Source organism: Sarcophilus harrisii, chromosome 1 (assembly GCF_902635505.1).
Source record: "Sarcophilus harrisii chromosome 1, mSarHar1.11, whole genome shotgun sequence".
In the NCBI taxonomy this organism is placed as follows: domain Eukaryota; kingdom Metazoa; phylum Chordata; class Mammalia; order Dasyuromorphia; family Dasyuridae; genus Sarcophilus; species Sarcophilus harrisii.
In genome coordinates, this window is record NC_045426.1 from 280,253,124 (window position 1) to 280,268,919 (window position 15,796).

The 15,796-nt window shown below is 34.9% G+C and overlaps 1 protein-coding gene across 3 annotated transcripts in view; it reads right to left on the reverse strand.

Moving 5' to 3' along the window:
* Window positions 1–4,679: 4,679 nt before the first annotated feature.
* The window catches only part of ACO1 (aconitase 1), an 89,161-nt gene continuing 78,044 nt past the window's right edge, over window positions 4,680–15,796 (reverse strand). For all 3 annotated transcript variants that reach the window (XM_031943207.1, XM_031943218.1, XM_003761403.4), the window contains exons 19-21: window positions 10,331–10,453; window positions 7,486–7,671; window positions 4,680–5,675 (exon numbers count right to left, since the gene is read on the reverse strand). In XM_031943207.1, the coding sequence (XP_031799067.1) occupies window positions 5,562–5,675; window positions 7,486–7,671; window positions 10,331–10,453 (423 nt within the window). In that variant the 3' untranslated portion in view covers window positions 4,680–5,561. The remainder of the gene's footprint in view (window positions 5,676–7,485; window positions 7,672–10,330; window positions 10,454–15,796) is intronic.

Genomic DNA, 15,796 nt, shown 5'->3' on the forward strand with positions numbered 1-15,796 from the left:
TTTGATCCCCTGATGGTACCCTTCTGCTATTCCACCAAAAAGCTATTCCAGCTTTCAAATCTTGCTATGGCCCCATGCCTGGAACGTTCTTCTTCCACTGTCTAGTGGCTTCCTTTAAGTCCCAATTAAAATCCCACTTTTATAGGAAGATTTTCCCAATCCCTCTTAATTCTAGTGCCTTCCCTATGGTAACTATCTCCTACTTATATATAATACCCAACATATAGATTATAGATTTCTGTATATAGATTACTTTGTATATGTTTGTATGTTGTCTATCTCATTTAAGTTCCTTGTGGGCAGGAATTGTTTTTTTAGCTTTCTTTATCCTCAGCATATAAGCACAGTGCCTGGCACACAATAGGTGCTTAATAAATGTTTATTGATAGAACCCAGATAGAAGACCTGATTTCACTTCTAGCCTGACATTTACTAGATGTGTGATCCTGGGTTAATCTCTTAACCTTTCAATTTCCTCAACTGTAAAATCTAGTTGAAAATAGCACATCTCTCAGGGTTGTTGTAAATATTAAATATTTGTAAATAGTTTAGCACAATATTTGGAAGAGTAGATGCTTTATAAATGCTTGTTTCCCTCTTCCCTCTCAAAGATCAATATTTCTCCTACTTGCATTCAACAAAAAGTAGAAAAAGATGTCTTGAAAAATATTAGGCATTATTTTCCTGAAACAGAAGCTAGCTAGAAATTCTAAATACAATGGTCGGAATCTCAGTTAGCCTGTAACCTGACAAGCTGCCAGCAGCAGTCATCAACTTTAAGTTTATGGAGGTGAGGGGATCAGCTAGGGGATGTACTTATGTCTTTCTCTGGTTGGGATAAGGAGGCAGCTAGATGGCTCAGTGGATAGGCCTATGATGTGAACCTTATTCTTGGGAATTACTAAAATGAGCCCATCCAGTTCTTAATATAAATCATAATCAGTCAGTTTTTCTCAGACTATCTTTTAGAATAGAATGATTATGAAGCAAGAACTCATCTGGCCTCCAATATTAGTAATTGTAATCCATTCCTGTCTCCAACCTCTGAGACTATCTTGATTAGCATATTTGTAGATAACCAAATACCTTCCTGGATCCTGTCCTTGTCCTTTCCCTCCCCTGAAACTCTCCCCACCCAGTTACATGTAAAACATTTTTTTAAAAAAACTACATATATTTCCATTTTTTACATATTTCCACATGAATCATGTTGGGAGAGAAAAATCAGAACAAAAGAGAAAAACCATGAGAGGAAAAAAAAAACCCAGGAGAAACAAAAAGTGAACATGTGTTGATTTACATTTAGTCTTAATAGTTCTCTCTCTGGATATGGATCATATTTTCCATCTGAAGTTTATTGGGATGGCCTTGGATCACTGAACTGCTGAGAAGAAACAAGTCTATCACAGCTGATCATTGCGCAATCTTGCTGTTGCTGTGTAGAATGTTTTCCTAGTTCTATTTATTTTACTCAGCATTAGTTCATGTAAATCTTTCCAGGCTTTTAAAAAATCAGCCTATTCATCATTTTTTTTAATAGAACAATAATATTCCACTGCTTTCATATACCATTGATGGGTATCTTCATCTTCAGATACAAAGAGAAGGCATTTACTTAGTCCCTGCAGGGAGAGGCCCAAGCACACCTGGGAAGCATCTCAGATTCCAACATGTATCGACCTAACAAAGTGGAAATAGGAAAGCTGGTTAAATAGCAAAAGACCCAAGCCTTTTCATTGGATAGACTAAATGGAAGTAACCATCATTGACTAATGGTCAGTTTTGTCAGTGAGTAAGCTCAGGATGAGCGGTGGCTGCCTATTGCTTCTCCAGCTATAAGCTGGTCCAGGAGTAGTGTTATAACCAATGCTCTTTTACAGTGAGAGAATTCTTTACTCTGTGATTCTGAGAAGCAGGTATGCTTACAAGTAAAACACACACCAAATGCAGAACCGGGAACAAGCTTTATACTGTTAGTTTGGTTCCTTATCTCTCCCTTTAAGGTTTGGATTGGTTGGATTTACAATCTGAGTTAGTTACATTTGCTTGGATTTACAGTCGTCTTTATTTGCCCATTCCATAAGTCAAAAGGCTTGTGTTCTGTCATTGACTCTAGCTGGTTTAGGCTGACTTAGGCCTGGGCATGACCTTTCATCAGGAACTTTGTTGTTTAGCCAGCTTGACTCACACAGTGATTGGTTGGAGATTTCTTAAGAAGATATTTCACCCCTCTCATCGTCATCCAAAAATAAAGATATCTGTGGAAACCTAATTTCTCATATTCCTCATATCCTTCAGCTATTTCATGTAATAAATGGCAAATCTTTGTAACCCATGATAAATTTTTGACTTTTTCACTAATCAATTGAACTATGATGCTCTCCCCAAATCTACTTCATCTTTCCATTTCATGTTATTACTTCACTTGGAGTCAAGAAGACATGAGTTCAAATCAGATACTCTTTAGCTGTGTAATCCTGAGCAAGTTATTTAACCTCTATTTGCCTTAATCCCTTGAAGAAGGAAATGTCAAACCATTCTATCTCTGACAAGAAAAACCCATATGGAATGTTGAAGAGTTGAACATGACTGAACAAGTTGTGATAAGGCTTAATGAAACAGGTTAGACTCTCAAAGACCCTCTGTAAAGTATGTGGGAAAGAATGTCCCATTTACAAAATTACAAATCCTTGGATGATCTAGAAGGGGAGTAAAATTTAGCCTTCATCTTTGGTTATTATTTGTGGTGAGACTGAGGTAACTTGAAGAAAGTACAAGTTTAAGCAGGGTTTCTCATATGCTACCTGTGTACAAGTCTGAACTTTAGTGATAATCTAACTCTGCCTGGTTTCTTAGAAATGATGTAATCACGGAAGCTAAAACTTTCTATTTTACACCCATGTATTAGTCTTTCCAAAGAACCAGTTGCCAGTTACTACACATCATCACAACTGCTTAAGATTAGAAATAATTTGTGGCAATTCTGTATTCTCTTAGTAATCGCATAATGTTATAATAACTGGAGATAGGGAGGTACTAGTTACTAAGCCTTAGTATATTCTAGCAAAAAAGTGTTCAAAAAATGTATTTGTACAGTAAAACTACAAATCATACTCGTTTATTCTCTGCTTTTTATGCATCCTTTCAATCAATAAACATATTTAATGCCCACAGCAAAGCAGAGCAATGTACTAATTGCTAGGGGAGAGACAAGTTTATAAGAAATAATTCTTTTACTTGTAGAACCAACACTCCCAACTCCAAATTAGTCTGGTTTATCCTTTGAATATGTATGCATATTGTGTGCCCAGACAGGATTTCCTTAAGGGCAAAGGCTATTCATCCAATGCTTGCCACATAATAGATGCCAAATAGGTTAATTTATTAGAGTAAGAAAAAAAAAATAAAGGAATATTGGTCCTTTCTTTTCTCTTTCTACTTCTTTCTCTAGACAACAACACTATGTCAGAAAAAGGATATTGTTACTTACTAGATTATACTTTAGACAAATACTTTCCTTTCTATTACCTTTGAACATGTAGGAAGGGAGGTAATCATTGTCAATGAACGAAAGTTCATCCAGACTGAAAAGTCTGGATAGCCTCCGATTTGAGTATCTGTCTGAAGAGTGACAAAGCCCCCATGTAGGAGAAAAATGATCATTTTCATCAGGGCTATTCATTAGCCTTTAATTACACATTTATAAATATGTCAGATTTAAAAAAAAAAAACTGAACTTAAAAGGACTTTATCGTGCCTCACTTTACAGATTAGAAGAACAAAATACAAGAAGCAAAATGTCTTTCCCAAAGTCACACAATAAGTAGTAGAGCTTTAGACACACACCTTCAAGTTGTTTAATTCCAAGTCCTTTCACTTTCATTACCTCTTTTCTAAGTTGCCTCTGAGAAAAACAGTAAATATGAAACATCATCTCATTCATTCATATGTCTGCATCAATTTATAATGGAAAGAGCCTTGGGTTTGTGCATGAAAGCATGCAGAAAATGTCAAATATCCAAGGGACCCTAAAAATCTTTTTAAAAACTTGGTCGCAGCAAATTTAATTGAAAACTACTACTGAGTAGTATGTATGCACATCATTTCTAATGATCTGAGCCAAGATCTAATTACACAGGACAATGTGGAATTTGAAGTTAAAGCTTTATTACAATTGTCATATGATGTTAACTAGTAAGCTTTAAAGTTTCGTTCTAAATAGCTCTATTTCCAAGTTTAAAGTGAGTGGTTAAATTTCATAGGATGAGAGTTCTGTTACAGGTTTCCACTTAAGAACCAAAGTAACCTAGGAAGGCAAGGTGATGAAGGAGGAATCCTGGGCTTGAACTAAACAACATGAAATGTGGGTCTACTACTTATTGTATGCCTTTGACATTTTGCTTCTTGTATTTTGTATTTCTAATCTGTAAAGTGAGGCAGAATAAAGTCCTTTTCAGTTCTAATAAGTGTCTCAAACATTTTTTCTTTGATATTTGTTTTTGGACAGTGGCAATATGGTTATAGAAACAGAAGAAAATTTCATTTCTTCTAACAAGAAAAGAATCTTGAAGGTCAACCGGGGTTCAAGAAATTGAGAGATAGTGACTCACTTCACCCTAAATAGTTTGTTCCAAGGATACAGCAACACATAGGAAAATTTGCTCCCAAAGTCAACAAGATTTTTTTTTTTGAAAATAGATTTAATCTTATTCAAATTAGAAATGTTCTCTTTCCATCCCAACCACTCTCAAACACCCCCTCCCCCCATCTCATAAACACATTCATATCTACTCCCACATACATTAATGCCCATTCTTACAAAATTCAAAGCAGAGCTGCTGGGGGAAGAGATGGAAAAGTTCACTGTGAGGTGTGTGTGTGTGTGTGTGTGTGTGTGAAAGAGAGAGAGATTAATCAGTAAAAAGCTATAGAATAAAATAATTTCAAGGTCAGAAGAAGCTAGAATCCTAATCCTCTGATTTTGAAAACATGTTGAAGGTCGAGGAGCTTGAGAAGAGGGAGAAAAAAATCAAAATAATTACTAGGATTTTGAGAGTAGAAATTCTCTTTTGCTTACAGTCATTTAATAATGCTAATAAAACATACTGGAAAGGAAGATGCCACCTAAAAACCAAACATCTCAACAAAGAAAAGAAGAAGAATCCAGTTCTAGGTAGAAACAATAAAAGAAGACTCATCAACAAGTGTAGGTGTAGGTGTGTATCGCACATATTTTTAACAAAAAGAATGGGAAAAACAAACAAATATTCAAAAATAGTGGCTCTAAAGAAGCTTAATTTTGCTTTCTGACTCACACTTATGCTACCCATCAGCTCTGAAAAAAGAAAAAAAAATTAAGTGAATCTGATTTTGTGCAACGAGAAAAAAACAAAAACAATTCATCCACCTCAAGCATACTCTAATACAGTGTCACAAACTCCAAAAAAGTATGCTCCATTAGGAGGTAATATTCATATTAAGATTTATATGGATCTAGGGCCAGTGATTACAGCATGTTTTTGTCTTGATCTTAGGATATGAGTCTTGATAGGAACACAGGCCTACTTGACCATCTTCCGGATCATGTAGTTGAGGATTCCCCCATTATGGAAATAAGTGAGTTCCACATCTGTGTCAAGCCTCATGATGGCCTGGAAGGTCTTCCCTGTATCCAGCTATGAGAATCAAAGAAGAAAAGAATTAAAGAAGTCAAAATTGAAAAACAAATTTAACATGTATTTATTAAACATGAAAATGAAAAAGAAAACACATACTTATTAAATACCTACAGTATACCAGACCTTATGCTCAGGGTAAGTAAGAAGAATCTGTGATCTCAAGAAACTCATTACTGAGGGGGATAGAGTATGTACATAGATTAATAAGAAACAAACTAAATATAAAATAAATATGTAGCTATTGATGGAAGCAAAGAGAGGCTTAACACCTGGGGAGTCAGAAATTCCAAGGGACAAATGTGAGGAAACACAACATGTAAGAGATTGTGATCAACCTAGAAAGATAGGCTGAAGCTGACCAAATTCTGGAGGCCTTAAATGTCAAACAATGACAGTGAGGACCCAGTGATAGTTTTTGATCAGGGGAGCGAGATTGTCCAGAAGCTTTTATTGATTGATTACTGAATACCAAACTCTGCAAGGCATTGTGGATACACAGAATAGTAAAAGATAGTTTCTGTTCTTAAGGAGCTCATGGTTTAGTGGTCAGACTTATGCTTTAAGAATATTCATTTGTCAGTTGTATGGAGGAAAGGCTAAAGATAAAACATGATATTTATCCATGAAAATCATGGATAAGGATTCAGCCACCCCTCACTAAGACTTCTCTACATGACATAAATTGCCATTTTCAGAGGAGTTACCATAAAGAATGCATTGTAGAGTCCTCTCCATTTCTGCATGGATATTTCACAGTCTTCAACGGCCTTGTCTTAAATAAGGCCAACAATGGGCACTATATAACTTCAAAGCAAAAAAAAAAAAAAAAATCTGACTAATGGAATCAAAGAAACTAGAGAATGTGCCTGCTGTTCACAGGAAAGCTTTCCTATGCACAAATATTATCATTTGTTTAAAAGCACAATTTAATGGAATGGAATATGAAGGTTCTTTTTGTGAAAAGCTTAGTTTGCATTTAATTATCAGTAGCAGTATTCATTTGGCAGCCACTATGCACCTTGCCAAAATTTTAAAATCAAATTTACTGGGAAATGACATAAAGCAGCCACAAAAAAAGCATAAAAGCAGTCAAGGAAAAATCAGGGAGTGGGCTTAATTAGAACTGACAATCTCAAAAGAACTAAACAAATATTCTTTTTTCTTACTGAAAATTCTTTTAGTTGAGTTTTTATGGTACTGAGAAATGAACTTAGAAAATAAGGGCTGAGACCCACTATCTTAGCCTGATGAAACAGAAAGCTATAATGGGTAGTTAGGAGTAGCAGGGGTGAAATGAGTTTGGGAGAGTAATCCAAAACAATTTCAGAGGGTCAGTACAAAATCCAAGCTGTATTACAGGAATGAATCACAAAATTAATAGGTGGTCCCATATTTCAAATATATAAAGAACTTTATAAAAGCTGTAAGAATATGAGTCATTCCCCAACTGAGAAATGGTCAAAGTATATGAACAGGCAGTTTTTAGATAAAATGCTCTAAATCATTACTGATAAAAGGAATGCAAATTAAAACAATCTTGAGATATCATTTTACACCTATCAGATTGGCCAAAATTAGATTAAGGGGAAAGCAACGTATGTTGGATAGAATGTGGAAAAACTGGGACAATGGTGAATTGTCAGCCATTTTTGGAGATTATTTAGAATTATGGTCAACGAGTTAGTTTTGGTGTAGTTTAGTTTCTGAGCCATAATGACTGAGATATTACAACTGTCCTGAAAGGAAGACTGAGTACAATCTAGAGAATACACTGTAGTTTGGCATGAACCAGGACAGTCCAGCTTACCTGAATCTGGATATTCATTCGTGGCTTGAGTTTTTCTGGAATGATGATAGTGTAACGTTCCCGACCTGTGAGTCCAAGAGTGTTAGCATTCTCCCCAGGGAGATATTCCAGAGGGATAACTCCCATCCCGACGAGGTTGCTGCGATGAATTCGTTCGTAACTCTCAGCTAGGACAGCTTTGATTCCCTAATGTGGAGGGAAAAAGTCTCATATTTAATTTTCCCTCATTAAATACACAAGAACAGCTTTTTATATGAATTAAATACTTCTTTAAAAATCCTAACTTTAAAAAAAGTTTTAAAATTGATTCTTTTTTAAAAAAACTTCCTTTTTTGTTTTTGAAGCAATCACAGTTATAGGACTTAGCCATTAAGTGTCTGACACTAGATTTGAATTTAAGTCTTCCTGGCTCCAGGGCTAGCGCTCCATCCACTGAGCTAGTTAGCTGCCCCTTACAACTTTCCTACCTTCATTCTTTATAAGCAAGTATCTGAGATCATTTTTGAATTCAGTTTAGGAAGACTCCAAGCCTAACACTTTAACACTGTACCATGTACATGTCAGACAGTACTTAAACCTAGTACTTCTTGCTTCTAATATCTGTTTTCTATGAATTACACATCATATTACTTCTTAAAATTAAGAACTTAACTACTCAAAACCCTGGGAAATTAGGGCTTTTTAAGGAGACAGATATTCCAGCTCACTGAAGGTTTATGTTTCCACTTTTTTTTTTTTTGCTGAGGCAATTGGGGTTAAGTGACTTGCCCAGGGTCACACACTACGAAGTGTTAAGTGTCTGAGGCCACATTTGAACTCAGGTCCTCTTGACTTCAAGGCTGGTGCTCTAACCACTGCACTACCTAGATGTCCTGTACATTTCTACTTTTTAACTGTCTTTTTAGTGAAACATATTTTATAACGTGTTGTACCTCTTGTCTCTTCATGTTAGTGTATATTAGCCAAAATAGATTAGTTGTTTTGTGGCTAGGCTTCAAGACTCCATTAGAATTTTTTCATAAGCAAAATTTGACAAACAGTAGGTTTAAAGATAATTTGAAAATGTATCCTTAAAGTTTATTCAAAAGAAAAGTTATTCTATGCCATGATAACTATGTAACACATTTTTTTTTTTCTTCCAAGCACCTAAATACATGAAAGGAACAAAGCTTGTAAAGTTCTTTATATTCAGGTCAGAGAAAATGCTGCCCATGAGATATATTCAATAAGCCTTTATTTGTTAAGCATATTCTATGCTCCAAGCATAGTTCAAGCGGTAGAAAAAAAAAAGTGTTAGGATGACAAGGCGTCTCTCTCTCTCTCATATAAAACTCATATAAAGGAACAGGAGATAGAGGATTAGATACAAAGCACAGTAAACACACTTATCTGACTATAGTATATGAGAAAGAGATGAGTGTAAGTTTGGAAAGTCAAGTAATCACAAAAGTGAACATTTTTATAGTGCTTCAAGTTTGCAAAGTACTCATCTGTATTATCCCACTTGATGTTCACAACAACTGTCTGAGGTAGGTGCTATATTATTATACTTATTTTCTAGAGGAGGGAAGCCTCAGTGAAGTTATATGATTTGTCCAAAGTCATAAGGTCAGAGCTGCCAGACTGTAATGGGTTTTAAATGTCAAAGAGAGGAGTTTGGTTTTTTTACCCTAGAATCATGGAGGAAGTTTCTTCAACAGGGGAGTGATATGCTTACCCTTCTTGGATTAAAATAAATGTCAGACTCTGAGGTACACACTTCATACCTCTCAGCCTGGCTAAGATGACAAAAAAAAGATAATGATGAATATTGGAGGGGACGTGTGAAAACTGGGACATTAATGTATTGTTGATGGAGTTGTGAAATGATCCAATTATTTTGGAGACTAATTTCAAACTATGTCCACAAGGCTATCAAACTGTGCATATCCTTTGATCCAGCAGTGTTTCTGCTGGATCTGTATCCAAAGAGATCATAAAAGAAGGAAAAGGACCCAAATGTTAAAAAATGTTTGTGGCAGTCCTTTTTTATAGTGGCAAGGAACTGGAAATTAAGTGGATGCCCATCAGGTGGGGAATGGCTGAATAAGTTATGGTATATGAATGTAATGGGATATTATTGTTCTAAAAGAAATGAGGTCTAGAGAGAATTACATGAATTGATGCTAAGTGAAGTGGGCAGACTTAAGAGAACATTGTACAGAGCAACAACAAGATTACGTGATGATGAACTCTGATGGACGTGGCTCTTTTCAACAATGTGGTGATTCAAGGCAATTCCAATAGATTTATGATGGAAAGAGCCATCCATATCCAAAGAGAACTAAAAAGACTGAATGTGGATTAAAGCACAGTATTTTTACCTTTTTATTGTTGTTCACTTGTTTTTATTTTCTTTTCCTTTCTTGTGTTTTTATTGCCCTTTTGATCTGATTTTTTTTTTGTTGTTGTTGTTCAGCATGAAGAATATGGAAATACATTTAGAAGAATTGCACACATTTAACCTATATCAGATTGCTTACTATCTTGGAGAACAGGAAGAGGGGGAAAAAAGGGAGAAAATTTGGAATGTAAGGTTTCAAAATATCTTTGCATATATTTTGAAAAATAAAATATCATTAAATATTTTTTTAAAAATAAAAATAAAATGAGATAATTGGATAAGGAAAAAAATCAGGTTTTTATTTTTTAAACTTGCTTGTGTGGATCCATATTTAATATGAATTTGCCATTTTGTGAAGTCTTAGTCTTTATAGATTTGTAGAAGAAAAGACCATGCCTGTCATGATTGTTTAAATGGGGCTGCTACCTATATAATTGTCTCATTCTCCTCTATATGACTTACCAGCAGAAAAGGGCCTTTGGCTGCCCAGTCTCGGGAACTCCCAGATCCATACTCTTTTCCAGCTAGTATTATCAGAGGGATACCTGCCTTCTGATAGCGATCAGCAGCATCAAACACATCAAGCTGAAAGAGGAAAGGGGAAAAAAGTTTCTGAAAAAAATTATTCAGGGCAGAGTACATACACTCATTGTCAAAGAACACCCATGAAAATGGTAGAGATGGGAGGTCTGCTCCTAAGACCAGGTAGACCTAAGGGATTCATATGTACATGGAAACAGACATAGATATGGAAAAGTAAAAAAGCAGAATTCTTTACCTGCACAACCCAAACAGGAGTTTAGCAGAAATTCTCAAATATATCTTTTGCAGATATATAATTAAGCACAAAGTAGCCCAAAAATGTTTTGAAATTATTAAAAACAGAATTCTGCTTTTCAAGGCCAAGGGTAGGGGAAAACTCCCCCCCACCAACTTTCAGGAGTGAGAAAGACAAAAGACTCAAATGTACTTCTCAAGGAGAACATGAAGTATTCTGTTTTGAATTATGTAAATAAGCCAGATTTAATGTGTGGTGACTAAACAATGAAATGATTATTCATAATGGCTTTGAAAATCAGAAAATAAAATCTCTTACGATACAGACAATGAGAGAAAGAAATTAAAATGAAGATGTTTGTACAAGCTATCAACTAAGATTTTTTCACAGCATCATTTTGGGAGACATAGTCTGCAGTTACTTCATGCAGCATTGCAATAATCTAGGTATATACTGTGTTTTCAGATGGAAAGAGAAAATGAATGCATACATCATTGTAAAAATATTATTTCTTGATGCCAAAAATATTCCTCTATGACCAAATAAAGCCTAAATCTTTCCAAAATCTATTTGGAAGAATAAAGAAAAACAATCTCCTTAACATTTTCAAAAAAGTCCTTATGCCCTACCTGAACATTAAGATTACATATAAACAATGAAACATCAAACACTTTAAATGCTTTTAGATTTTTAAAAGTGCTTCCATAACCTTTCTCCTTTTTTTCATTTTCAAAATAATTTTCATTGAAAAAGGTGGTGTTATTCATTCATTCACACATAATATAGTGTTACCACCATGCCTTACCAGGCACACTGAATTCCAACCAGAGTTGACTATTCCTGGACTCCTGAGCACACAGTACTCAACAGTTGGGTGCTTAATAAATGTTTTATAAATAATTGATGTCTCTATATTGATGGGATACTTTGTGTACTGGTGATCACACTGAAAAAAAATAATGGTGCTAGAAATGAAAGATGAGAAAATTTTGTTATCGCAAACATCTGGAAACAGAGGCTCCTATCAATTGGGGAATAGCTAAACAAATTACAGTTAACAAATAGAATTTTATTGTATAAGAAATAATGAAAGGGACAATTTTAGAGAAATCTGAGAGGAGTTATATAAGGTTATGGAAGGTAAAGTAAGCAGAAACAGAAGACCATTTAATAAAATAAACAATAATACTGTAAATGCAGTTGAATGAATTAGGAATTCTGATTATCCCACTGACTAAAAATAATTCCAGAGAACTGATGATGAAACCAAGCTATATTTTTTTCTTTTAAATAAGTGACTGGGAGGCAGCTAAATGGTGTAGTGCATATAGAACTGAACCTGAAATCAGGAGTACCCCAGTTCAAATCCAGCCTCAGACACTTAATACTTACTAGTTGTGTGAAGTTAAGTGCAAATCACTTAATTTCAATTGCCTCACTAAAACAAACAAAATAATTTATATCAAATTTACAGCATTTGTTTGAATATAATTTTTAATACATCTTCAACTATTCACTGATGCAAACTAGGTGGTATAGCTAATAAGCTGCTGGACTTGAAGTGAGGAAAATTCAAATCTGAATTCAAATCCAGCCTTGTCCACTTATCAATTATATGATCCTGGGCATATCATTTGACTGCTATCATCTGTAAAATGGGTATAATACCACTTAGGACTGTTGTGAGGATTAAATGAGCTCTTTTTAATGTGCTTTGGAAACCTTAAATGGTATATACATACTACTTAGCAATATAACCAAAGCACACCCTGAAAGATAAGTCAATATTTTATTAATATTTCATTCAAATGACTACATACACGAGAAGGTAATGTGAAATATGTGTAAAGCAATATAATTTTACATCAGACTAGAATGTCCCTGAATTCGTTATGAAATGTTGCTGCCAGTTTGCTTTTAGGTCAAATTAGTTTAAAATTATTAATCTTTCAAAATAAGATGTTTAAGTTAGGGGATCATGATGTGTACAAGTTAAGGATTAACAATAACAATTAATATTTCTATAGTAACTATTGTGCCAGGTATTTCACTAAGCACTTTACAAATATTTTCTAACAATAATTCCTCACAACAACCATAGATGAAATGTGATGTTACTATGCCCATTTGGTAGATGAAGAAACTTAGGCAATAAAAGATTAAGTTACCTGCCTAGGATCACACAGCTAATTAGAATAACAATTATAATTGCAACCTAATCCATAAGTGGTCTTGCAGCACATGTTTCCCTAATAAGTACACTGTCATTTTCTCTCATGCAACTTTCCTGTCCCCCACCCCCACCCCAAAGAGAAAAGAACAGTTTTAAGTTAATTCTAGTTATTTACTGAGTTTCCATTTCATTAAATAAGCTGTATTCAACTACACAGGAATTCAGGCCTGAAGGGTTTAATTGTTTTATCTATCATTAACTTACTCAGTGACTTTTTCTTCAGCTCTTTTTTACAATCTAATTAATGGAAATGCTGTATATTAAATTGTATCTCATTTTGGCCCCTAGTGATAACCTCCCTTCCCTTCTAGTCAGTATAGTAAGTTTATAAGTCAGCCTAAAGTAGCAATAGCAGAAAATAAGATTACAAAGAAGAACACAGAAATCATGCACAAGTTGTCCCAAAGGTCAATGGAGAATAATCTATAAATTGTATCATATATTAACCAAAAATCATATCCTAGCAATATGTGTTGAGTCAGGGGATGCCCACCCAGGCTTTGCTATCAGGGCATTTTGGGCCTTATGATATCTAAAGCTTAGATAAATTTCAGACATCCCAGTAAAATTAGTAGAACACCAAATAGCGCTGATAATTTTGAGATGATGTGGGCATGTTAAAACATTTTTGATATATTCATGAACTAACCCCTAGATGGCACAGATAAAAGTTAGTCTGTTACCCTCCAAAAACCCATAAAAACAAAATTTATCTCCATCAAGCATTCTTCATCTCTACTGAATCCATGCTATTAACCATGTTTCATGGGTGATTCTCTAATTCCCCATCTTTTTTTCATGCTGCCCATGTACCTTCATTACTCTAATCCCATCTCCTATGTCATCTGCCTCTGCATCCTTTTAGCTATTTGTCTCTCTTCTTGCTGTGTTGTCTGCCCCAGCATCTCATATCTCCATATTAAAATGATTGCAATTTCACTTCCCATTGATATTGTAGTCTTTACTGGCAAGCAGCCAAAAAACCAGGTGTGCTTCCACTTCATAATTCCAAAAATTAATTATCAATCTATGCAGCCATCTAGCCTGACCCCTCAGAAAAAGGCAAAAAAAAAAAGTCAACTAATTCAATTCAACAGACATTTCTGAAGCACCAACTCTGTGTAAGGCACTGGGCTCACTTCTAGGAAGAAGGTAAAAACAATGTTCAGGATTTACAATGAAAAGAGGGCCAGGAAGACCTAGTAAAACCTTTGTAATTCTATGTATTCTATTTTCTGCATTTCCATTAGTCAATTACTTTCATCAGATTGTCAAAAGGATTTCTAACAAATTAAAAAGGTTAAGAACCTCTGCTCTAAGACTTTAAGTTTCAGAGTTGGTGCTGACCTATATTAGTAGAGGGAGTTTCTTCATATAGGTGATCCCTGTATCAACTAAAGAACAGGTCCAGGTCCAGTTCTTATTCCACACTCAAAACTCTCTTCTGCTCTTATTACTGTGGTATAGAAATGAGTCTGAGTTCACAAGGGTCTACGCATTAGATCAAGTTCTCTACTTGGAGCATTTTGAAAAACTTCATGTGTGGTGTCTACAACACCACCCACCACTGTGTGGTGTTAGCCCAATTATCACAAGTGAGATGGCCAACAGGTATTCATCTTTTTTTCTATACATGATGAAAAGGTAGAAAATGGCCCTTATTTCCATTCTGTTTACACATCAATGATGGCAAAATAAGAGAGTAAGATGCTAAGAAGCACTTCATTAATTTAAATACTGATCCTTTTAACTTACAACTCAACTTATATTATCAATAAAAAAAAATTCATATGCTTCAGGAGGAATGGACATTGACATTCTAGCTTTGACACTACTCTAGTCATTGTCATGTCCGACTCTTCATGACTCTGTGCACAATAGCACACCAATAACATCCATAGGGTTTTCCTGGCAAAGATATTGATTTGCCATTTCTTTCTCCAATGGATTAAGGCAAACAAAAATTAAGTAACATGTCTTGGGTATAGCTAGTAAGCATCTGGCTTTTTGTGACTCCAGTATTTTATCCAGAATCACCTAGCTGCCATCTCTAAATGTCACTAGAAAACATTTTTAAAAATTTAGTTTGATTGAAAGAACATTTGCAAATTCTCTTGGGAGGAGTGATAGAGTAGGAAGACAGTGGTAAGCACTATCTCTGAAGGTAGAGAACCTGGGTTTAAGTCCTAGCTCTGATGCTTACTATCTGTGAGACTTCAGACAAATCAACTTAATATCCTAGGCCTATGTAAAACAATGGGTCTTGCCTTCCAGCACCTGGCAGACAGTTTACACTTAATAAAAACTTTCCCATTTATTCATCTTCTATATTCTTTGTCTCTTAAGTCAGTTTGTAAAATATCAATAAGCTCCTTTAAAGACCCCTTCCTAGCAGTTCTACATCTATGAGCTCATAATGTACTATTGTTAGTTTTATTGGGAAATAAAAGGCAATCAGAAAAGCCATTTCATGGTGGCAACTGGACATCTTGCCTTGAAGTGTTCACAACAAGGAAAAGCAAACAGATGAGATAAGTAGTTTAAGTGCCAAAATCTGTTGCAGAAAAAATGAAGCAGAAATATTTTATAGAGAACTGGACAAAATTCTACAAAGTCAAGTGCTATACATATAGGAGCTTTGTAAATATTTTACTCATGTCATATAGTGGGGACACCTGTATTGGAAGCTCCTTGGCAAGGAAACTATGATAGCTACCATTTATATAGTACTTTATATTGCAGTACTTTATATTTCACAATTGCACATAGTATCTCATTTGATCCTAACAAAAACCCTGTGAAGTAGTGTGCTATTATTATCTCCATTTTAGAGATGAGGAAACAGGCTGTGAACATGGGTCACCTGGACTCCAAGTATAGAACTCTATGTACTCTTATTACTTAGTTATCCATTCAT